The sequence below is a fragment of the Hibiscus syriacus genome, unplaced genomic scaffold (assembly GCF_006381635.1).
Source record: "Hibiscus syriacus cultivar Baekdansim isolate YM2019G1 unplaced genomic scaffold, ASM638163v2 tig00109957_pilon, whole genome shotgun sequence".
NCBI lineage: Eukaryota > Viridiplantae > Streptophyta > Magnoliopsida > Malvales > Malvaceae > Hibiscus > Hibiscus syriacus.
Window position 1 is genome coordinate 603,456 of NW_024062539.1, and position 24,343 is coordinate 627,798.

General features: G+C 33.3%; 3 protein-coding genes across 5 annotated transcripts; 1 reads left to right on the forward strand and 2 right to left on the reverse strand.

The window, feature by feature from the left end:
- The first annotated feature begins 6,302 nt into the window (after nt 1-6,302).
- Nucleotides 6,303-6,689, forward strand: LOC120211015 (josephin-like protein). Its single transcript, XM_039209643.1, has one exon. It carries the CDS (start codon nt 6,303-6,305, stop codon nt 6,687-6,689), a length of 387 nt encoding a protein of 128 aa, XP_039065574.1.
- Nucleotides 6,690-7,619: 930 nt separating this feature from the next.
- LOC120211043 (26S proteasome non-ATPase regulatory subunit 7 homolog A) lies at nt 7,620-10,294 on the reverse strand. Its single transcript, XM_039209663.1, has 10 exons — nt 10,059-10,294; nt 9,481-9,573; nt 9,265-9,346; nt 9,080-9,176; nt 8,824-8,899; nt 8,645-8,703; nt 8,414-8,536; nt 8,125-8,182; nt 7,919-8,004; nt 7,620-7,825 (listed from the first exon to the last, which is right to left on the reverse strand). Exons 1-10 carry the CDS (start codon nt 10,243-10,245, stop codon nt 7,760-7,762), a joined length of 927 nt encoding a protein of 308 aa, XP_039065594.1. The 5' UTR covers nt 10,246-10,294; the 3' UTR covers nt 7,620-7,759.
- A 3,286-nt stretch (nt 10,295-13,580) lies between these two features.
- Nucleotides 13,581-23,011, reverse strand: LOC120211079 (RNA polymerase II C-terminal domain phosphatase-like 2). Of its 3 annotated transcripts, none has more exons than XM_039209701.1 (16): nt 22,605-23,011; nt 22,055-22,525; nt 21,461-21,671; nt 21,125-21,282; nt 20,955-21,025; nt 20,782-20,863; nt 20,575-20,664; nt 19,909-20,050; nt 19,410-19,813; nt 19,279-19,336; nt 16,746-16,876; nt 16,426-16,479; nt 16,096-16,192; nt 15,505-15,662; nt 14,756-14,832; nt 13,581-13,941 (listed from the first exon to the last, which is right to left on the reverse strand). In XM_039209701.1, exons 1-16 carry the CDS (start codon nt 22,872-22,874, stop codon nt 13,914-13,916), a joined length of 2,502 nt encoding a protein of 833 aa, XP_039065632.1. In that variant the 5' UTR covers nt 22,875-23,011; the 3' UTR covers nt 13,581-13,913. The 3 variants fall into 3 exon arrangements, with proteins under 3 accessions (XP_039065632.1, XP_039065631.1, XP_039065630.1); XM_039209700.1 differs by having other exon boundaries at nt 13,582-13,941; nt 19,909-20,041; nt 20,758-20,863; XM_039209699.1 differs by having other exon boundaries at nt 13,582-13,941; nt 20,758-20,863.
- Nucleotides 23,012-24,343: the final 1,332 nt, after the last annotated feature.

Consider the following 24,343-nt stretch of genomic DNA (forward strand, 5'->3'; position numbering starts at 1 on the left):
CTCATCTTTTCTCATTTATTCAAATAAATCCTCAAATTTTAAAACTTTTCACTAAAGTCATTGACCTGATATTTAGGGTTTTACACCAACCTTTTATGGGTGATACCATACTCAGGTTTTCTCAGTGTTTCCAAAATTTATCCAATAACGTTCACTTATTTCTTAGTCATGAAGGTATTTGAATCATTTATGTACTTGAGATTACTACAGTCACCTTGAAGCTCCAAGTATTTTACTCTTTTTGGGGTTTTAGAGGTATTTCAATCATTTTTATATCAAAGTTACTTGAATATTCCACGGCTCAACGATATTTTGGTAATTTATTTTTAATCCAAACCTTGTATCTTTTCTGATAATTTGACACATATATTCATTCAGAGTTATATATTAAATTTCAAGATTTAATGATTTTGAATTATTAGGATTTCAAGTTCTATTTAAGCTACAAGTCCCAATACTACGACGTACCGTGATACTTTACTATTATTCATTTATTTACACTGAATGCACTAGTTGAACTGATCAATATCAGGATCTTCATTGAATGGTTCTTAGGGAGATGAACATGTATTCCAATGATATTTATTTCATTTCTGTGTTGCATCAGTATTTTGAAATATCGATATGATTATTTCGTGGTTCAAAACCCTTATGGATGTACAACATATAAGCTCATCAAGGTTCTAGACTTATCCAAGTCATTCATTTAATTCTATGTCATTGAGAGTACATTTAGTAGTCAAGTTTATCCCGATCACTTTAGAGTTTCTATAGTAATTCAGTCATTTCCACAATTCGAATACAAACAATACTTCCACTTAGTTCAACTTGGTTATAATATATAGTCATTTTACACTTCGATGGTATTTTGGTCATTTTTACCTCATAAGGGTATTTTCGTAATTTCTTAACTGGATGATTTTGATATTAAAGTTTTTTAAAAGATCAAATAGAAATTAGAGATTTTGAGGTTATTTCTTTTTTCCAAATAATCACTAAACTTGAAATCATTTCTTATCAGTCTTCTTGTGTCTAAGCTTGTAGTCCAAGCCTTATTCAATTTACTTTACTTTATTTCACATTTGAATCGAATTTAAAAGGTGATCACTACATACATGTGACCAATTATACTCATCCATGTAGAAATCAATATCAAAATGTTCCATAAAGCATGAAACAGGTAGTAATGTATTACCTCAGTTTCTGTGCCATACCGATCGACCATTTAAACTCCATTCGATCGCCCTCATACTTGAATTCAACGTCCAATAATTCCTTAGAAAAAAACAACAGAAATTTCATCATAAACGGAGCTTAATTGTGAAAAATGAATCGTATCAGGTGGTTAATCAGTGAAAAACTACTTACCGAGTTCGAATTTCGTGAAACGGACCTAAAAAACAGACTTAGGACGTCGAAAAATATTAGGATAGGTGTACCTGAAAAACGTCAATGGTCAGGCAATGATCAACGGTCAACGGGTTGACTCGGTCAAAGTCAACGAGTTAACTCAGTGAGTTGACCCAGTCGAGTTGACTTGGTGACTGGACCGAACCAGGCAGGTCGGATCGACCTGGTTCTAGAAATTTCCCAGACCAAGATAAGCCTTGTGGAATCAATTAAACCTTGGTTACGATGTTAGGTCTATAGAGCGGTAACATATCCCAATTCATTTATGGAGTCGGGTCATAATTTCTTGGATAAGTAACTCTCACATTACTCATAAGGCACTTTACAAAATTTAGACAATGTTACTAGTATTCTCTTATGCACAGGTCAAGCCCTAACAAATAGAAAACATAGGTTAGCTCGTTACAGAGAGGGATTCGACCTTGGAGTTTCGGCTTAGAGAAGTACGATTGTAGTCTAGGGGCATATACTGACCAGACATCTTTCGACATTCGATCGACCGGTCTATCTAGAAAATTTTGACTCAACCTAGGCTCCGATACCACTAAATATAACCTCCTCAGATCGATGCAGGTGACCCGATCCGATCGACCTTGGAGTTTCATTGTTGACAGAAAACAACAATGAAATACAGCTCTCAATTACTAATCACATCAACTAACATTCAAAGTACAATAAGAAGATGAATCAAGCATAAGAATGAAACGTAAAAAGAAATGGGAGAGTGACTCACGAAAAAGGAGAAGGCTCAACAAAGAGAGCAATACGACGAGGTTTTGAATTGTTCTCAGAATCAATCGAAGGAGGAATTTCCCCTTGTTCCCCATCTTCTTCACTCAGCTCTGTAATAGTCGTTTCACTTGCTCTGACAACACCGACCCTTCTTTTCCTCTCTCTCTCTTCAACCTTGGAAACTCGGAAAAACGACTTTTTCGACTATTCAGACTAATTGTTATTGTTGAAAAAGGCAAAACTTTAACAGAATTGGGAATGTATAAATTACAAGAATAAGAATTGCTTGAATTTGACGAGTATGCAATGAAAGGGCGAGTAGAGAGAGAAAGATTTATTGAGAGAGAAGAGGACATGATGTGGCACTGCATGAAGGATGAAAAAAATGGAGTTTTGGATTTTGATTAATATGGAACACAAGATTTGGTGAAGGAGCCTATCGAACACACATAACGGGTATTCTATATTCTATTAGGAACCAAAAGGGAGTATTCATGGTAGCTCATTCAGTATATGCTTTTAATATTTGATAAAAATATTTAGATATAGGTAGTGTTTGTTATTACTATTGAAAAATAATTTTAAAAGTGTTGTATAAATAGATTTTTTTTAAAAATAATGTTGTATAAATAGATTTTTTTTAAATGTTGTTTAAAATTACAGTTTAAAATTTAACTGTTTGATAATGATATTAAAGAATGAGTTTAAAATCAACAGGGGTTGGTTCAAGTGGTAAGCAGCTTAATTCTGCTTAAGCAATGCCTCAGATTCGAATATTTGTGTATGCAGAAAATCTCTGTTAGTAGACTCACCCACCAAAACCAAGTTTACGATGTGGGTTGGTCCGGATTAACCAAAGCCTTGGAACCGGAAGCAATAAAAAAAGAATGCGTTTAAAAAAATAAAAATATTCATTATAGGCATTATATTATAAAAATTAAAAATAAGACATTTAAATTATATTTACACTTATATGAATTATAGCAATTTAATTTCAAAGAAAACTATAATAAAAATATAAAAACACAAATAAAAAATATAATTATAATAAAAATATATTTTATAATAACTCACTATTAATATTTTAATAAATAAATCATGAATTTTATTTATTTTTAAGATATTAAAATAAATTACATATTAAAAATATAAATTATTTTTCAATGAGGTTAGTATTAAATTATTAAAATAAAATATAAATCCATAATTGAGTGGAGGTCATACATTAATTTAGGATAAAAATACAAGTTTGGTTTTAAACGCAAGGTCAGAATAAAAAAGTTAGAAATTTTAGCTTTTGTGATTGATTTGAAACCACCGTATTTATTTTTCAAATTTTATATGTTTGACATTACTTTTTAGTTAAAAATACTTTTAGGAAAAACTATCAAACGGGGCCTTTGATCTTTTTATTTTAATTTAGTGTAATCCGGTCTTCTGGTCTATGTTATTATGAGTTTAAAATTGATGACACCCTTTGGTTGTTGTGGCATTTATTTTTTTTTGAAAATAGTTTTAGTATGTATATGATATATAAATTTAAAATTAATTAAATATGTTTGATTGAATCTTTTCATGATTTTAATCGTAATACTTTTATCTGGTTTGATGATTAATTACACGGACAGGAGACACAACATTTAAAAATCAAAGTGAAAAGTAGAAAAGTATTACTTTGTCTACGGATCAAATTTAGAGAGGGCTGTAATCGACTTTTAAGTCAAAAGATATATGTATTGGCCTCAACTGACATACTATCAAACTGGATCCGAGATGAAATTCAAAATATATTCACATTCATCCCGAGTAAATGTTGGACTATGTGTATGTCTAACATGCATACTTTGATATAGGGTAAACTACACATGTTTTCAAATTGTCTTGTTTTGATTATCAGTTTTGAAAAGTAACATTCTGGTCTTTTATGTTTTGGATTATAATATTTTGATCCTTGGATTGTTAACTCTTATTATCCTTGTCCCATTGATGAAAGTCTAACTTCACACATTAAAAAAATTAAATAAAATCTACATAATATCCAGCAATAATCCATGTGGATTTAAAAGAGAAATAATTAAAATATCTACCCCACACACACATATATGTATACTCTTGATTCGGATACCCTCTTCCTGTCCTTATTCCCTACAGTTGCAGGGCCTTGGGCTCCATTTCATGCCCCCATTTTACCAAAAATATCAGAATTCAGCCCATCTTCTCTGCCCAAAAAACTCAGCAAAAACGTTTTCAAATTTTGGATTCAATCTTTATTCTTTTATTATTTAATAAAAAAATAACTATGCTAAAGTTATAATTAATTTTTTAATTAAAAAGAGAGAGAAATTAAAATTTGAAAATAAAACTAAATTAAAAAAATGTTAAATTTAGTATAATGTGTTAAGAGAAAAAATAAAAAAAATTACATACACATTACTTTTAAAAAAAATTAAAATTTTTAGTATCACTTTCAAAAACCAAGTTTTTTTTTTTGGTGGGGAGAGAGAAAGAAAGAAAGAATTCGGATAATTTCTAAAACCAATGCATTTTGAGTTGAACCGAAACTAGAGCATTGAAATGTTTTGTCAAGTGTTTGAAACTCGCACACACACACAAGCTTATTCTGAATTTGACTCAACCGGATTAGGTAACCAAAGCAAACCCACAACTATACATATGTATTTGTTCAATTTTAAAATATATATTAAAAAGTGTGGGTGATGGTGTGAACCCAAAAGTAATAAAACAACTCCTTTCAATTTTTAACATAATTGTTGATTACTTTGGGCAGACAAGAGTGAGGACTTGTGCAATTTTTTCATTCATCCCATCCCATCTAGTAAAAAAAGTTCATCCTATATGCCGGGATGGTTAAAAAGGTGCTGATATACGATCCTCTTTTTTAAAAAAAGTAAAATAAAATCTAATATAATTTAGATATTTTTTATGATTTAATTCCATACTTTTTAAAATTTTATAATATTGAACCTAAATTTTTAATATAACTTCTTACTGTTTTACATAAAATTTTACAACGGTTTATGTTCATAAAACTGCAAAATCCAACTGGAATATATATATATATATATATAAGGATGGCTAAACCTCCCATACATACCGATATTCAAACAGATTCCCTCTTATCCTTCTCAAATATGATTGCAAAGTGGACCAGTCCGTTAACAATCTCATATTTTCATAACAAAATCAAGATATGGGTACCAAAAGAGAAACAAAAAAAAGTAGGGACCTAATAGCAAAAAAGAAAGAAAGAAAAAGCACCTCAAAAGCAACGCTGACAAGAAGAGTATCGAGTGCTTGTCCCCCTTGCTTAGTTGCTGCTAGTTAACCCTTTTATTACCTTTTGACCAACCTCTCCTCTATTTTTCCTCGTTGCTTTGATGCTTTCCCTTTTCCTTTCAAATTCTTGTATATATATGCACCTAACCTAACCTAACCTAACCTAACCTCACCATCTCATTATTACTTTTCATGCAAACATCTCATTATAAATAAATTCAAAATAATTGAGTATGACTCTAAATTTTTTAAGACGAACAGTTTAAAGAAAAATATTTTCAAAACAAAAAACGATTTCGACATAGATTTAATAACATTGTAAGACCAAGTTATGTCAAATTTAAGTAAAATGATTAAGTTCTATATTTAATCATAGTGGAACCAAACAATCTAGGTAGTAAAGGAATTGCTTTTGTTTCTTGAGATGCCTGGTTCAAACATTATGAATATCAGGAGTGTGAGCGTAATATGAAAAGATAACAACAATACTTTAACTACTGAGGTAATTTGGTTTGCGGGTCTATTTTACATTCAATACGCTTTGGTGCATGTTTCATGCACGTATACACAGTTGCATGTGAAAATTGAATTGGTCTGCCAAAAAGGTTTGCCAAAATTTAATAAATTAGGCCCCTGTAGTCAAAACTTTTGACAATGAATAAGCTTAAAGCTTAACTTACAAATTAATTATCCTTCAACTTACTCCATCAATCATAAAGTACCATCCAAAACCTTACCCCGTGATTCTTCTTCCTCTGTCACTTCCCCATTTCTCAAATTCACTAAGACTCACCAATTAAAGTTTCTTCCATACAAACGTATATTTTTCCCCCTTAGCTCTAGATCCTTCTCCCTAGTCCAGTATGTCAAGAACAACAATCAAGCAAGTGCTTTGCAGCTCCGACACCGACGAAAGGCCGACGATCGGTCTAAAGGATGGGAGAAGTGGCAGAAGAAGGAGAAAAAGAAGGGCCGTTATCGGGATGTTTAGATTGAGGCTTGTCAAGAGCTCATTTTCACCTGCAAGATTGTTGAGGCGTTTCGGAATGAAACTTGCGAGAGCGTTGCGGTTCGTATCGATCCGAAGGAAGTCTTCGCATAAGGTTTCTTCTTCGAATCTTCCAAGGTCACGGTCGTTGGCCGAGTCTATCGACTCTCATCATGCCGAAGCTATAGAAGATTGCATCGAGTTCTTGAATTCTTCTTCATCTTTGTCAAGATCAAACTCGGTTTCCACATGCTCTTGCTAGGAAGTGTAGATCACGAGAAGATGTGTAAATGAAAGGGGGATGAGAAAACAAAAGGGTTTCCATTCATTGATTGTTTTGATTTCCGAAATGGGATGCAGAAAGCAATTGAATTAATCTTAATTACATTCACTTCCTATTCACTACTCCAACTTGATTCAGTTTAGAAAATTAAGGATGCAAAACCTGCAACTTTCTTTTATTGGAAATAAAATAGAGCAGGAATAGTAATCATTGTCTTCCCATTACTAAGTTGGTATTTATCCAAGTATTGAGAATATGTTAACCATGACCAGGAGGCGAGAATCCATCATGAGCTGCATAGTCACGGGCTAATAAGTTTAATTTATTTAATATTTATGTTTATAAGAACCTAAATTATATTATGAAAAAAAAAGGAACCTAAATTATCGTTGGACCAGAAAATTTGGAGGACACGTGCCTATACATAAATGCATAGAACACTTGGTGGAAGTTTTGAACATATGCTTGATATAATCAAGATGCGTGCAAGAATATTTCACCAACAATGAATCTGGGGTTTAGAAAGGTATTTCAACACCAACCTCAGCTTGTTAAACGCAGAAGCAAAAGATCTTTTTTCATTTACGGTTCCCATGGATGATATACATAAAATACCCCGCAAAGATTTACAACATCTATACTAGCTCAGTCGACACTACCGGTCTTTTATTAATGTGAAAGGAAGTAACAAATTCGATCTAAATTCATGGATGTCATGTAGCATAGGTTCTATTTCACCAATAGAATAAAAGTACAAATGAAGGCTTCTCATAACAAACCAGAACACTTTGTAGGACGGGAAAAGCAGTATCTAGCACTCAAATGATTGATTCAACATGATTTAAAGCTAATAAAAATGCACTTCATTACTAAAGTCGAACAGTTGTACGGAAAACAATGAGATTTAAAACTCTCAATTCTGGAGCCTAGTGATATCCCTGATCGAGCTATGAAGAATACAAAATCTGAGGAATGAAGATCCTATGACAGTTAATAGCCACTCCGTGTCATGATTAGAACTCCTGAGTAATATCAGATGATATTCAGCTTCAACTGGAAGCCGGTACGATTGCTGGCTTAGCATCCATGGCTTTCTCATGTTCTTTGTTTAGCATCTGAAAAACCAAATCAAATTGCCAGTCAAAACACAACCTACAAGCTTCAGCATGGTTTAAACATAGCAGGGAAATCAGAAGCAGCTTTCTCACCTTGTTATTGATCAAGTTATGGAGTGCAATGACACTTCGGATGAGAGACGATAGATATATCACCAACATCATATCATTTGTTTTTACTGCACAAGTTGAAAATGTGGATAAATGAATTTCAAAAGTTAATGCATATCCTTTTAATCTGAAAGAACATGAGCATGTTCGGCGATTTTTTGAGATATGTATGGTTGATTTTGTATTACCTGCAAAAGCCTTGATTAGTTCATTTACGTTTAGATTTGGCAGCAAGTTGAACACATCCTGCAGTTCAAGCATGGAAAAACAGTAACATTAGTGAGGCAGACAATAACAAACCCAACTAGGCCTAAAACTATATACTGTTGTCAATATTCTGGATAAATCAAGTAGATAAGTTCAAGAAAAAAAAATTGATGAGTTCAAGAAAATTTATGCAATCAAGTACTGAACTTAAATTTGACGACTACAAATTCTTTTAAACTTTGCTTTCAACCATCAGCAGAAATAGTTCACCTGTAAGTGGTACAGTATTTCATGATTAAGTGGAAGCTTCTCATCAATAACAAGATCAAGGTATGACCGTATCTCTCTTAACCTTGCATCCAAACCCTTCAAAGCTGTGAGCTTTCCAGTTACCTGTTATTAAGACCAAGGTATATATATAATCCCTTAGTTAAAAGTTTTCCACAAAAGTAAAAGCTTTATTACTAACTGGAATTGAAAAATAAATAAAGAGAAAAAAACCTCAGTTGCAAGTGTACTAATGGTTGTATCTTTAACATCCCTTAGCAAGTGTTCCACTCCTGTTTGTGGGTGAAAAAGTTGTATTGTAAGAAAATTAATGCTCCACAAATCCAATAAACTAGAATTAATCAAAAAAGGCAACTTTCAGAGAAGATATAAAATTTCATCTGCTAACATACCAATCTCCTCAACTTCGTGAGCAGCAATTTCAGAAGGAACATGAACGAAAATCTTTTGGCTCTTTTGAGTGGCATTCTGCATCATTACCAACATATTACAAATGCCCAACAAATACATATAAAAGTGACAGCTTCTTGCAAAAGATCATTACTAGTTGCAGTCCCACTTAATATCAGGACCGTCTATCCACCTCAACAGACAAGCTCTTTCTCCATCCCATAAATGAAAAACAATGCATCCAAAAATTGTTCTTACCTCCTTAACCTCTTCAACATCATAGTAGGCCTTGGTGGGGATCCCCAACTCCTTCGGTTGAACATCAATGATGACCAAAACAGGATTTGGGACATAGCTGCAACATCAAAAGCTCCTGGTTAAAAGATTGGACTGGAAATTAAAGTTAAGAACAGTATAATAAATAACAATTAATAAAATCTTACTTGTGGAATAATCTGTGAATATCCAGATCATTTTCCCGTAATTTTGGGCCCGTACTATACCAACCAACAACATGCTCCTTTGCTAAAACAATGATCAAATCAATTCCAGATATAAAGAATATTAAATCTTAACAGAATAACAGATGAAACAAGAAAGCAGAGAATAGATAAACTAAAAGAAGCACCATCTTTATTCTAAGTTGAGAAACTAGTTACCATTAATCCTCTTGAACATTGAAAACATTGATTCATGGTAGTTGTGGTCAAGGAACCATATACCAGGGTCCTTCTCGTCTTCCTCAAAAGGAACTGAAAATTCAATAATCAACCTCTTCAAACACGATAATACTAATTAACGCAAGTCAAGTGTCAACAAAAGCTCAAAAATAAGAAACTATACTATCAAAACATAAGGAGGACCAAGGTATTTCTTCAAATACCTCTTTAATTGCATCATCTTCAATAACACACATTAATTGCCTTTGATTCCATATATTCAAGCAAAAAAGAGGGAAATTTAGGTCAACACAAACACAATTAACAAACAGTCTCAATTCAAACCCAACAATCAGAGCTAAAACCCTAAAACCTAAAAATTACTCTAAAAACCCTATAATTATAAATTATAATTCAGCACAAGCAACATCTCAATCAGCAATCGTGCAAAAGATAATAACATAACATTCCCGTAAACAATATTTATTAAAGCAAACAGAACGATTCAGATCTAGAACGAAAATAAAAAAATAAAATAAAAGGGAAAATAAACAGTAAAAAGAAAGAAATGGAGAAACCTGCGTAGCTGTTGGTGACGTCGACGGTGCCTTTGAAGGAAGAACCAAGGAGGACTCCGACGACGCGCTTGTGCGTGTCTTTAGCGACACGATTGTAGTTATCAACGATGCTTAGAAGAACCAAAGGGTGAACGATTACCTTCTCTATGGATCGAGCCGATATTTGCTGAGTTTTTAACACATCCATTTTCAACTGTTTTTCAGGTCTTCGATTTCCCTCTGCAATTCTTGATTTTGTTTCGTTTCCTCCGTAAAGAGACGTATTTATTGCGCCTCCGGAAACCAAATTATTTATATGAGGGTGAACTACATAAAATGATCCCTAAATTCTGTGTAAAGCTTTGTTGGGTAAGCTATAAATGTTTTAGTGAATTTTATTTTCAGCATCAATATTTGAAATATTATATTATGATCACCACTATTATCAATTTTGATAATTAGTTTAAGGTGCATTAATAACATCGTAAATTTATAAAAAAATAATAATAATATATAACGTGATCTCTAAATTATAATTAAAATACAAATTTGATTTTAATTTTAATAAATAATTTTAGATTTTACAAACTATCTCAATTTGATTCCGATTTTAAAATTTTAAAATAATTATAAAAATAATTTTACTGGATTTAAAACCTATACTTGTTCTTTAATCTGTTTAAAACTTAACCACCCTTCGATTTCAGCTCAATAAAACAATTGAGGAGAACCCTTATAAAATTATGTCTTATAAAAATATGTCTAAGTGAGGAAGAAGATGTACACTTTTTGTTCATCTTTTCCTTCATTTAATCTAATAATATAATTCCTTTATTTTTAAAATGTAATTATAATATCTCAATCCAATGGCTAGATCTAAAGTTAGAATTTCCAGTAAGATCCAATGGCACATACAGTATCCATAATTCCTTTTTGCATAGTATAGGGTGATTATAAGGTAGTATTTGTTCAGAATCTTTTTTAATCATTGACAGCGTTCTATTTGTTTAAATACTCGTGCCAAAAGCATTTATTTTACATTAAAATTAATCGAATATATGACTTTAAATACTCGTTCATTTGTCTTTAATAGAAAAACTCCATTTATCCATGCAATATGGTTCGAATATAGTTGTAGTGGTGGGGTGTTTGAAAAAACTATAAATTAGAAAGGTTCTAGAATAAATTAGATATAAAATCTTTGTTTAAGGTCTTATTTGATGTTTTACCAATAGTTTAGGGGTAAAACTAAATATTAACTTTTTTATTAACATTGTCACATCATCAATTTAAAAGAGATAACAATAGATTGACCATCTTGTTACAAATCGATAACTTTAGTGACCAATTTGTTATTTTTAAAACTTTAGTGGGAGAAACAAAAACTTACTAAGATATTAGTGACCAATTTCGTCATATGCTAATCCTTGTATAACTTCATTCTCTTGACCTTTGGACATTTAGTTTAGAAGACATTTTAATTTGAGTAGAAAAACTTTATCTCTAATAGTTTTTTTTATCCAAAAGTTTTAATTTGTTCTCTAATATTTCAAAAATAAAATACTAAAATTCCTTTCTTTCTCTGCATAAAATGTGTCCAATTCTATCACCTCTTCTTTGACCAATATAATTAGGTCATTCGGTTTAATTTTCACCTTTCTTTTTCTTCTTCTAATTTAGTCCATCTAATTTAAAAATATCTCCGCACAAGCTATTTTGTTCAGTTCCAACCATTCTCTCCAGCAACTAATTGAAATTGGACTGAAATTTTGTCATCTTTAACTTTTGAAAACTTTACAAATTAATCCCTTAACTTTTATGTTTTTAAAAATTGGCCTCCAAAAATTTGAATATCACTTTAAAACCTTCAAAATCATATCATATCATCATCTCCTGACCTATCTTACAAAAATGAAACTTAATTTAAGTAAAATTACCATTTTACCCCTCATACTTTGAAACTTTATAACCTAGTAATTTCTTTATCAAAACCAAGACATCATGCCCCCAACAACCTAATATTATCAACTTTAATAATATTAAGCCTTTTTATTATTAATCTAGAGTGATTAAAAGTGGTATTATTTGTTCTAGAAACTCTCAATCATTTGATAATAAACGCTCAAATAGCATACAATCGTTGGTGTTCGAACCCATCTCTTGAAACAACAACCATTCCTTTAACCACTGAGATAACTTGGTTCGTGCACAAATCAATCTTTTAAAACTAAACTTATCGAAAACAACTAGTGATAAAAATTTGAGTAGTATAGAGAGTTGATGATATTATTTGATAATGATCTCGATAGTGATATGAGCAGAACTTACTAGGATTAAGTTGTAAATGAGATAAGACTCGAGTTTTTAACGAGCCGAAACGAGCTACTTGATACTCAACTTGAAAAGCTCGTGAGCAACTTGAAAATATAATATATTAAGATTTTATTTTTTTAAAAATTATTAATAATATTAACATTTGTGTTGATTTTTTTAAATGCAATATAAGGTTTTCATGTATTTAAAGTTCAAGTTCGAGTTTGTGTTTGAGGCTTCAATATAGTTAAGTTTAAGATTTTTTTTTTCATTTCGAGCTTTTACGAGCTTCAGTTCATGATTTCGAGTCTAGGTCAAGCTTCAAAATTTTAGGCTTGTCTGTTTTCGAGTCGAGCTCAACTCGTTCACAGCCCTAACTAGGATTAGAAATAAAATGGATTAGAATGACAACAATAAGTGTTGAACCTTTGAAAGATAAGATGAGGATGGAGAATAAATATTAGCATGATAAAAATCAATATTGGAGAAAGAAAAGTCGGTCTACATAATCTTCTTATGACATGAACATTGTTAGTTCTTTATTGCTCATCTCTCGAAAAACTTAGTGTGCAGTAAAAGTGCAACGCTTCTACCAGTTCATGAATGGAGGTTGATTTGTTGATACCTTGTTTCGACTTTCGATAGTGGAACAAAATTATTATACGCACTTTTTTTTTTATCTACATAATATTTTAATTATAATTCCATCAACAAAAACCCCTCTGCTTTCTTCAAACCAAGGATGATCCTCATAAACCAGATCTCCACCCCCAAGTAAATAATTTATTATGTTCTCTCGACCATTGAACCATTCTATTTTCTCTGGTGAAGTTGAATCCCATAAATTTTGTGCTTTCTCGCCATAATTGGTTATCCAATTTGAACCTCGAGATCACGAGTCCATCAATGATTTTGGAATCTCTCTTGATCGGTAGGCTTTGGCAATTTCATAAGCGTTTGATTTTAAAATCAAATTGGTTTTGAACCACATTCTTGTTTTTCTCAAGTTGTTTTAGAACAAGCGACTCCAACCCTGAAAATCTTGTTCCAAGCATGAAAGAGAACGTTTCTGAATTCCTTTTTCAGTGTCGGATCTTCCAGTTGGTGGAAGTTGAAGGTCGGTGTCTTTTTTATGCATTTTGATCTATAGGGAAGAAACCAGACTGTAAGATTTTCACCTCTGCCCTCTGAAATTTCCATCATAAAATTCTAAACCCAGAAAAATTGAACTCGTGCTGATCGTTGAAACACTGATATCTCCAACTTAACATAAATTCGACTCTCAGATCTGAGGACAAGCTGAGCCTTATGATCATACACGACACATAGCAGGAAATGATGAGTCAAAAAAAATGATTAAACATTGCCTCCATATTTCCTGGTGTGTGTGTGTGAGAGAGAGACAGATCTATTCACCTCATAAGATATCAAAAAATCAAAGGTTGTAATCTCATCACGTCTGTTATGCTAAATTCATGTCATCTCAAAACCTTCTCATGGTTCATTTTTCGGTTGCCGTGATGACGATAGACTTTCTAATCAACACAGGACTCCTTCCTTTGATTATTCGCTTGGCACTGATTCAGATAATCTGCACATTGAGATAGGAAGATGAGGGATTAAAACATTCACTCCTTTAATAATGAAAGCTCCAACACAAATTTTCATCCTTCAATGTTATGAACTTGGTTTTTAGGGGCGCAATTTGCACCGGGGTGCAAAAGTCCCTGGAGCCTAGGCACAAGGCACAAGGCACAAGGCACAAGGGCATGCCTTTTGTATGCGAGGTGCACTGTTTGTAGTATATAATATATCAAGTGTAAACTATATTTTGTACTAAAAATAACACGATAAATAATATTGAAGTTCTTTAAAGAACAAAATATATATCAGGCGTGAAAGAATATTAGAGATTATGTTTGGTGATTGTATCGAGAGTGAGAGTTTTTTTTAAGATGGTTTTTTTTAATATTAAAATATAATAATTTATTAAAATATTAATATCTTAAAAAAATCCAAAAGGCGCAAAGGCACTGCACCCATGCCTAAAGCCCTGAGGCGCGTGCCTCCGGGCACCTCTTGTCAATCGCCTCGCCTCAACCCAGGCGGGTGCCATATTCATTGCCTGGCTACGCCTCCCGCCTAGGCGTGCCTTTGAAAACCAAGGTTATGAAAAGACGGAACTTTCTAATTTCAAAACATTCCTTTCAAATGTGAATCCGAGTTGGAGATTGATAGGCGAGAAACAAAGAAACTTTTCACAATAATACCAAGTCACAGACTGATGCTATGTTGCCCGGACTCTTCATTTTGTTTGAAATATCCGTGTCTAACATTTGTCTCGCATATTCATATGGAGATATGACCTCTGAAGATCCGCCAAAAGCAAACGAAGGAAAACATACCTTGGTGAATTGGCACGCTTTTCAACTGGTTGAGTTGCTATACTGGACGAATTACTCCCAGGTTCCACATCGGCAGCCTGAGATTTAGTCATCAAAAAAAAAAAAAAAAAAAGTGGGTTAATCCATGCCAGTTTCAATCACTAATTGCAATGGTTCCAGATCTTTCATTCAGGAAAACAATAATAAATTATTAAGATTCCATTCTAAAACTTCATTTCAAGCCTCCAAGTACATAAATAAACAGACAAACTCAGTAATAAGAGTGCTCATAACAATTCATCATCAGGTAACAAGCAAGCAAAACCAGACATGAAACATTCTCCAAATACATAAATCAGCTCATTATGCTTTGACAAACTCGTTAAATAATAGGTTGCCAACCGAGGATTCATGTTCGGCAAAACTATGTCTGGGACAACTTTTACAAGAGGGAATAAGAAGCTTAAAGAATTGTACCGGGAGTCCTTGGATAAAGGGTAGAAACTAAAGACTGACTGACATCAAGTCATTACCTCTTTAAAGGATAACCAGTTAAGGCAGCAGTAGCAGACATGAAGCCAGACCACTCTACTTTCAGCTCTTACATCTTGGTGCATTCCAAAGAGGAGTGGTTTCTCTCCAGATAACCACAACCTCATGTCTAGAAACTTTTTGCCCACATGCCCTTTATCCAAGGGTCACTTTATTTCTTTTTTTTTTTAAACAAAGAAATCAAATCAAGTAATGAAAGCATCGCCAGGAATGCCCACCTCAGAAGTATTATCTTTAGGTAACCTGTCCTCTATTATTGCTTCATTTGATGCAGGACTCGTGTCCCATAGAAATCCATTTTCAGTTCCAAGAGTGAGACTATCGAAATCACTATCCACAGCTCCCGAACGAGGTGCTATAAATGCTACATATTTTTCTGAGATACCATGTATAAAAAAAAAGCTCAGTTCCTTCCAGCATTTTTTCTTGATGCATGGCTGAGAAAAACACAAAACTAAAGAAGACAATATTTATAATCCAAAGGAGCACTCATATTATACCAATATCATATTGTTTACTGAGTATGATGTATGAATATATGTATATCCATATAGCCCTATAAGGCTCCAAAAAAGCGCTAAGAAGTTTAAAATCCTTCCATCGCATCTAAAGAGAACTCAAATATAATGGAGATAAGATTCATGGGACCTTTGGAAAAGTTTAGAAAATATAGCCCCAAAGACTATAATGCCAATTATTCATGTCTGAATCAATCATATCAAAACCAAGGTGCATGGTTCCAGTCTTGGAACAAACAGAATAACTCCTATAAAAAGTACAGCAAGAAAAATAGCATATATGAAATTCACCTGCTAAATTATGCAGAGCAAGCTCAGCAGCTTGCTGTTGAGCATCCCTCCTTGTCTTGCCCATTCCAACACCAATCTTCTCGCCAGTGAATAAAACCTTAAAAAAATAAGCCAGAAAAGTGAGCAGCTTTCTGAAAAGTAAAAACCAAGGAGCAAACTACAGAGGGAAAAGGAAATCAGGGAACAAAGAGCATTAGTGAAGCTGGTTTCAAGGAGAAACACATGCCAATACCCCAAAACAAAGGATTTTCAAGACAAACACGGTTGAAAACTCACAGACCTATCCATAACAAATCTGTTTATTAGCAAAGAAATATAGGTTTCACTGACCTCAACAGAAAACTGCAAATCCTTACTGGTGCTTACAACAGACCTGAACTCAACCTGTAGAGTACAAATATGGAAGACAAAAAATTGATTAACCAAGGCAGTCAAGCTTAAATATAAATATGCATGCATGTAAGGGAAGAGCCAGTTTCACTTCTATTATTTTTGTCCATTACTTCATAATACACTAGTCAGCACCATTCAAATGTTCGGGAACTTATGCATATTATGACAATAATACTTATGAACGGTGATTAAATATAATTGGATATAGCAAGGTAGAAAAATAATGGACGAGATCCCAATCCTGAAAGTAGCAGTACCTTTGAACCACATCTTCGTCCAATTTCTTGTAAAACACCTATTGACAAATGGGAGGGTAGAAGATTCATTTTTCCTTCAGATTGCAATTCTCTATTAATAGAGGGCACAGGATTCTGAGTTCCACCTGTCTCTGCAAGAGAATTCAAACAATCATCCACTGAAATTAGGATCAAGCTTGGTTTTTAAAGGCGCAAGGCGCACTGAGGCACAAAAGGTCCCTGGAGCCTAGGCACAAGGCGCACGCCTTTCGTATGTGAGGCGCATCGTTTGTGCTAAAAAAATTATAAATCAAGTCTGGAACATATCCATACACATTACCCATCGATACAGTACTTATCTCCTTCCCACACTATGTTACTTCACTATTGTCTATTTTCGAAACCTTTGTTTCGAAAATGCATAAACACAGATTGAGGGTGAGTGACACTATAATAAATTAATAATTATATGTTTAAGTATAAAGAATTTAATGTATAAAATAATGTTAGTTATGTATTTTGATTTTTGAATTAAATTAATTATTTTATAATATGTGAATATAATAATTAATTTTAAAATAAAATACTATAATTTTCATTATTTTAGTTAAAAAGTTATAAAATTTTTGATTTAGTCAATATTTTATATCAAATTTTCTCATTATAAGTAATGAATTCTAATAATTTATTTTTAAAATTGATATAAGAATATGAGTATATTAATAAAAATTTAGATGAAAAACGTTAGTTGTGTAAATACAAAAAATGGCTGTCCCTTGTTCCCATATATAATGGGGTAAGGGGGAGGTAAGATAGTAGGCTGCCCCCAACACCAGGTTGAGAGCAACTTCCGTAGAAGACCTCCGAATTATGAAATGCCCTCCGTGGGACTCGATCCCACGACCTCAAGGTTAAGAACCTTATAAATAATAATTATTAAAGAAAACAAAAACCAGAGAATGGCAAAGCAAAAACCAAATATAAAAAGCAATAAGACTAATGAAAAGCAAAAACCTGATAAAAAACCATAGTAAGGACTAGTGAAATATTTAATAAAGAAAAGTAATGGGAATAAAAGAATAAAAAATGATGGGAATAGGATAAACAGCAAGAATCTATCCATTATAATATTTTATTATATTAGATTGCTTTAGACATTTGTTTAATATAGGAATTGGAGGCCTCGTTAAAACCCCCTTCATAATTACTAGAATACCGGAAGGTATTCCAATAAAAAGCGGAAGGGGGAAAAGAGTGCCTCATATTTTATTAAAATATAAAGGAAGATTACAAAAGATTATTATAAACAGACTACATAACCAAAACAGACAACTTAATCCCTAACACAAAGAAATCACCCAAAATCCAGACAAAACTCTCTCCTAACCAATTCCTGTCTTAGCTAGTGCATCTGCTTCCATTTTAGCTGGTCTAGGAATCCAACGAAGAATACCCTCTATGCTGCTGATTCCATCCTTTAACTCCATACAAATTGAAGCATAAAAACCTGGACAGACATCCGGATTCTTTATCCACTCCGCACAAAACCTTACTATCAGCTTCAATAATCAATCGACCCTTAGAACACCACTTCAAAGCTTCAAAGAAAATTAAACCAGATCTAATAGTCATCAATTCCACAAAAACTTGTGGGCCGGGAACAGAAGGTTCTGAAAAAGTCCCTAGAACTAAGCTAGAGTTATAGCTAAGAATCCCACCTATACCACCTGCTTTCCGATCACTTCTATCTGCTGCATCCACATTCATTTTGAAATACCCCGCAGGAGGGGGAGTCCAGGATACCGAAGGTGCTGGTTGAGGCTTTGTGAAAAAATCCAAGTCCCCAAGTAAAGGGCCACCAATGAGAGAATCCATCAAAACAGGGGCTTTAGGGAATTTGGCTAAGAACCAAGCTGCTAGTCTAAATCTTGCTGTGAAAAATAGTTGAGACTCGACTCTATTATAGCAACAAAAAAAAACAGATAAAGCAAAAACCAGAGAACAGCAAAGCTGCAGAGCCGGTGCGCTTTGGTGCCTTCCCAAAAGCCTAAAAGGTGCGTGCCCATTTGAGCTTCTCGGGCCTCGCTCCACCTCTAACTTTAGAGGCGATTTTTCTTGCGCCCATCATCGCTTTGCACCTAGACGTGCTTTTTAAAACCATCAAGTCTTCTAAATGCATGAGCATTAGAAACCTCGGAACCATGTTCTTCTCCCACAACATCTAAATTAATGCAATGATCTTGAAAAGGCCAATTCAACTCTTTCATTCATCGTTCCACTCTTCTACAGCATCTTCCCTTCCTAGACAGTTCTTCCTTTCCTTTTTCACTAGTATGTCTATTTATCAAGTACAGTTTAACAAGCATATTTACCTTCAACATTGATACTCTAAAACGTATCCACCACTGATAGCAGTTCTCATTATTCCATATTCAAACTATTCTACCAAGTATAGACTTGTAAAACTACAAAGCCAGCTTTAGACAGCATATCAATATTCAACACCATGCAACAACTGCCTGACACAAAAGAGAAGAGTAATAGCTTCACAAACCTAATACATGAGCAGTACGCAGAACATTCTGTTTTGGTGTATCAAGTCTAGTACGTGCCTGAAGTATAGAAGACAAAATTTAGGATGCACACATGTTATATAAGATAAATCTGAAGGAATTTTGACCAAACCTCTTCAACCTTCACTTGGGACGCATGTGATGGTAAACCAGTAGAGACGGAACCTGGTGCAGTATGAGAAAATGGATTCTGATAAGCTCGCAATTTATTAGATTTCATTGCATCAGATTCTTGTGCAGTACATGATGGTCGAGCATTTAAATGTGCTTCATTGCTGTCTTCGTTAGTCAACCAACCTCGCTGTGAGACAACTGATGATGATGTTTGTACTGGAAATTTCGGTAGGAGTGGAGGTTGGACTGAGCTCTGACTCTTCAAGTCTAAATTCTGTCTTGTGCCAAGGGCTCTTCTCTTCATATCATAATCACTATCACTACTGTTGTTATCTCGTCTTACTGAAGCTCCAAGTGGCATAGGATTTGAAAGCAGAAAAGGAGCTCCAAGTAAACTAGGTTCTAAAGTACAGATAAGAGCAAAAAATAAGATCAAACACAATCCAATCCGGTAAATCATGCATTCAAAATAAAATAACATTAATAGGAAATCCTACTCTGAGAAGGCAATTGTGCTATTGAAGATAAAGGGCCAACAACTTCTGTAACAGGTGGCTGAGAGGTTTCCATCCTCAACTCGGCGTTATTTGTAATTGGCCGAGTGGAAGAGTCCATAACATGTTTGTCCTCCTGAATAAACTAAGATACTATAATTATGAAAAAATAAGGGGGGGGGGGGAACATTGATTGGAACTAGGACAGTAAATGAGACTTTCATGTACTTAAGCTTCAGGTACCTGACTCGAAAAGCTCGCGAGCAACTCAAAAAAATAATATATTAAAATTTTAGATTTTTAAATTAAATTATTAATGATATTAACATTTATATGTTGTTATTTAAAAAAAAATACAATATAAGGCTTTCATGTACTTAAGCTTCAGGTTCGAGCTAGAGTTTGGGCTTCAATCGAGCTAAGTCTGAGAATATTTTGAATTCAAGTTTTTTCAAACTCAAATCGAGCTTCAATTTTTGATTTTGAGTCGAGTCGAGCTTAGTTTTATACTTTTCGAGTTGAGTCAAGCTTAGTAATACTCGACTTGTTTATAGCCCTAATTGGAAATAATCAAGACCAATAAACTTTAGAGCACGTGTGCGATAAAAGTTCTATCCCAGAGCAATGAAAAATTAATATCCATTTACCATGTAACTAATTAAGACTTACCGATTGGTTCATTCTCCGTTCAACATCAACTCCATTCATTCCTTCACAGATAGGAGCACCATTGTTCCCATTTGGAGCCAAGCTAGCTTCCTGCAAATCACTGGTGAGTAAATGCCTCAAGTACAATTGGAAATTCGAAGTTTCTCTCAATTAATTACTATCATATATTGTCAATTAGTGTACCACAGACATCAAATAGCTGCTCACGTCAGAGGCATGAGGCAGATTTGCCACCTCATCTTCATAAAAAACTTCAGATAATTTCAGCAATACATTCTCATCAAACTCTCTGGACAAAAAGTAAAATAAGAAATTAAAGAGCAAACACAAGAGGATTAGAATGATAAATAGCCATCTACCACACAAAATTAATGGCTTACTTGAAAAACAAACCCCTGGCATTGCATGCAACATTTCTTGCCACACAGAGGACTGGAACTGCATTTGCTGTCTAAAAAAAAAGAGGAAGATGATTTACCAAAAATATCAGAAAACTAAAACCATATCTCAAATTCTCATTAAGTTAGCTGCAAACAAGCACAGTATGAACCTCTGCCTGAGGAGCATAATATGGAGCAAATGGGGGAACTACATGAACTCGAGGTTGATCTTTATCCTCCCAGACCTTTGAACGATCATCAATTACCATTGCCATCTGAGGATGGCACTTTCCATCTCGGAACACATTTAGCAAAGATTTCCTAGAACCTGTAAAAATTATTTAATAGCCAAAAGGCCATTACAAAGTTGCTATAGTAGTTGCCAAGGTGGGGGCACCAGCAAGAAAGGGAGGCTACCTACTACAAAACGTTCATTGTTTAAATGATAGCATCTCAAGAAGTCCACAGTACAAAACAAGACATATAAAATTGTTATATAGACTTGCCAGATTTGACACAGACAACTCGCTCCAGTAGTTGTTTTGAGCCTATCAGGTGTGACCCAGGATCAAGGAGCCTCCACATCTCTAATGCATAATCCCTTTCAGCCATAGTACAGACATATACTTCAAAGCGCTTTCGCCCTTTTGCAGTCAAATAGCTTCTCAATTCCTCCCATGCAGGACGCAACCTCACAAGCACGCTAGTATCGCGTATCTGGACATTGGACAAAGAGAGCAATTTATAAATGTGAAAACATACACAACTTCATGGTCCAAACCAAACAGAGCCTATCCATTCGTCCACTGTCAGTATAAACCTTTTACATTAAGCACTGATCATAATGTATGTATCATGGAATGATTATCAGTCCAGTAAATTCCACATGACACTCTTAAGTTCAACGTATTATATCATTAAAAGTGTCACATAAGAGCGGAGCTTCTTTGTCCTAACTTCTAAAACAACCAATAGAATCCATACATGGACATTTTGTTTCGATGAACAATCTTTGTAGATTTCAAATCCACTAATATATAGCCAACTAGATCAACAAAATGCATCAGGTCAATCATTGTTTCTCTGGTTGTTTCTCTAACCTCAGGATTGATACGTGTAAGGACAAGATTTCTGTCTTGCAACCTAATCACAGGCCGAACAACTTTTTCATGGCCATCAGACAAAGGTGGAACCTCTTCCATCTGTGCTTTAAACGTTTTTCCATTATCAACGATACAATCACTCTCCGTATACTGCTTCAAGAGCAAGCGATCATCCATATACCTTCTTAATTCAGCCGACATCCCCGAGAGACGAATCGGATCACTCTCCCTTGTCATCCAACTCCTAAGAGCTTCGATCCTATCCTCAAACGACTTCATCGTGTTGGCAACAATCAGCGTTTCATCAAGATCGAAAACAATTGCGAGACACCTTAAGTTCAGCATCCCTAAGCAGGAATTGTACAGTCCCGTAGGAACCGAGAAGCACCAAAAGCACGGAAACTTCTTTTGTTTACTCGGCATTGCCACTAAGTGAACCTCCTCATCTCCAACCAAAACCACGGCCGTCTAAAACAAGGAAAAAAATCATGATTAAAAAACAAAATAAAAAAAAATAAAACCAAAGAGGGCGGGAATTGAAAGACACCTTGAATTCATAAAAGCAAGAGGCGTAAAGATGAATCAAATGCGGTTGTTCGACTGGAGAAGAGGATTCGAGCTTGCAACGAAGGGGGAATGAGGAAATGGTACGGAGAACGGAAAGAGGAATGCATCGTTCGCTGGTAGGGGAGGTGTGGTGGATTCGGATTTCGTTATTTGGGAATTGGAAATCGGAGGGGGGAACAGGGATAGTGTTGAGTTCTCCCAAACAGAAGTCACCAAGATACACCAAGGATTTAAACCCTAATAGACTCATTAAAAACAAAAACAAAAGCGGATTCGATGATATTAAGGAAGGAAGTTCTTGAGATGCTAAAACAGTAAATGCATGCCAAGCGATTTTAGGCTTTCACAAGAATCCCTGAAACTGAACTCTTTTGCCCTCTCCCTGTATATTTTCTTTTCTTGATTTTTCGCTGGGTTTCAATATTTTTATAGCAGTTCAGAACCCATGTGTTGGCTTTAATTGTCACGAGGTTTACGCGAAATTGCCCAAATACCTCGGTGTAGGGACTTCTGCGTTGATGGCCTAAAAAACGGTTAAAAAATATGTGATCGGTTAATTAAGTAATCAGTTAAAATTTATATCAATTATGTTAATCATTTAATTGAAAATATTATTAAGTAAAATAATATATTAGGTAACACTTATATAATAAAATAGATATTTAATCGGAAATATTATTAAGTACAATAACATATAAGGTATCATTTATATAATGTAATAGATATGTTTATATTGACATATTTTCTAATTAAACCGACATATTTATACTGATAATATTACAAATTTACTTATTATATTATAATTAATGGTTTTGATGTTTTTAAGATCGATACAATTTTAAATGTATTGACACTTTATGCGTGCACCTCGTTAGACAACTTTATAATTTTTTATTTATAACATTATAGATATAATATTTTAATAATAATATTAACATAAATAATATTAAATAAATTATTTTAATATTTTAAAAATAATATTATTTTATTATATTTGATGTTTATAATTATATTGTAATTATGATTCTTTTTCATCACTTCATTATGATTTTTTTTTAAATTATATTATAATTATATATATATTTTATTTTTTATTTTATTATTAGAAAATTAATATCAAAATAGAAATAATATGTCTTTTTTTTCATTAGTTATATTATGACTAAAAAATTAAAATTAATTTGTATAATTTTTATTTACTAATTTTATTATTAAAAAGTCTATTTTTACCGGTTTTGTTATTGTTGGGCATAACAAAACCGGTAAAAATTACCTAAAATATTATTATTTATACCTAAAACATTAATGTTTTTTTAACATTTCTGGTAAAATGCCCAACAATAACAAAACCGGTAAAAAAAACAACAAAACCGGTAGCGCTTTACCGGTTTTGTTAAAATAATAATATTTTCGGTAATTTTTACCGGTTTTGTTATGCCAACAATAACAAAACCGGTATATTTTACCCGGTAAAATGTAAATAATAACAAAACCGATAGAAATAATGATGTTTTCGGTAATTTTTACCGGTTATGTTATTGTTGTATACCGATTACATTGTAAATTTACCTATTACATTATAATTATCTGTTTCGATGTAACATATGTGTCGATACTTTTAGAAAATATATCGACACATATGTTTAATTATTCTCTCATTATAATATAATTAATGATATATTATTCTTATTATAATAAATAATAAATATAATTTATAAT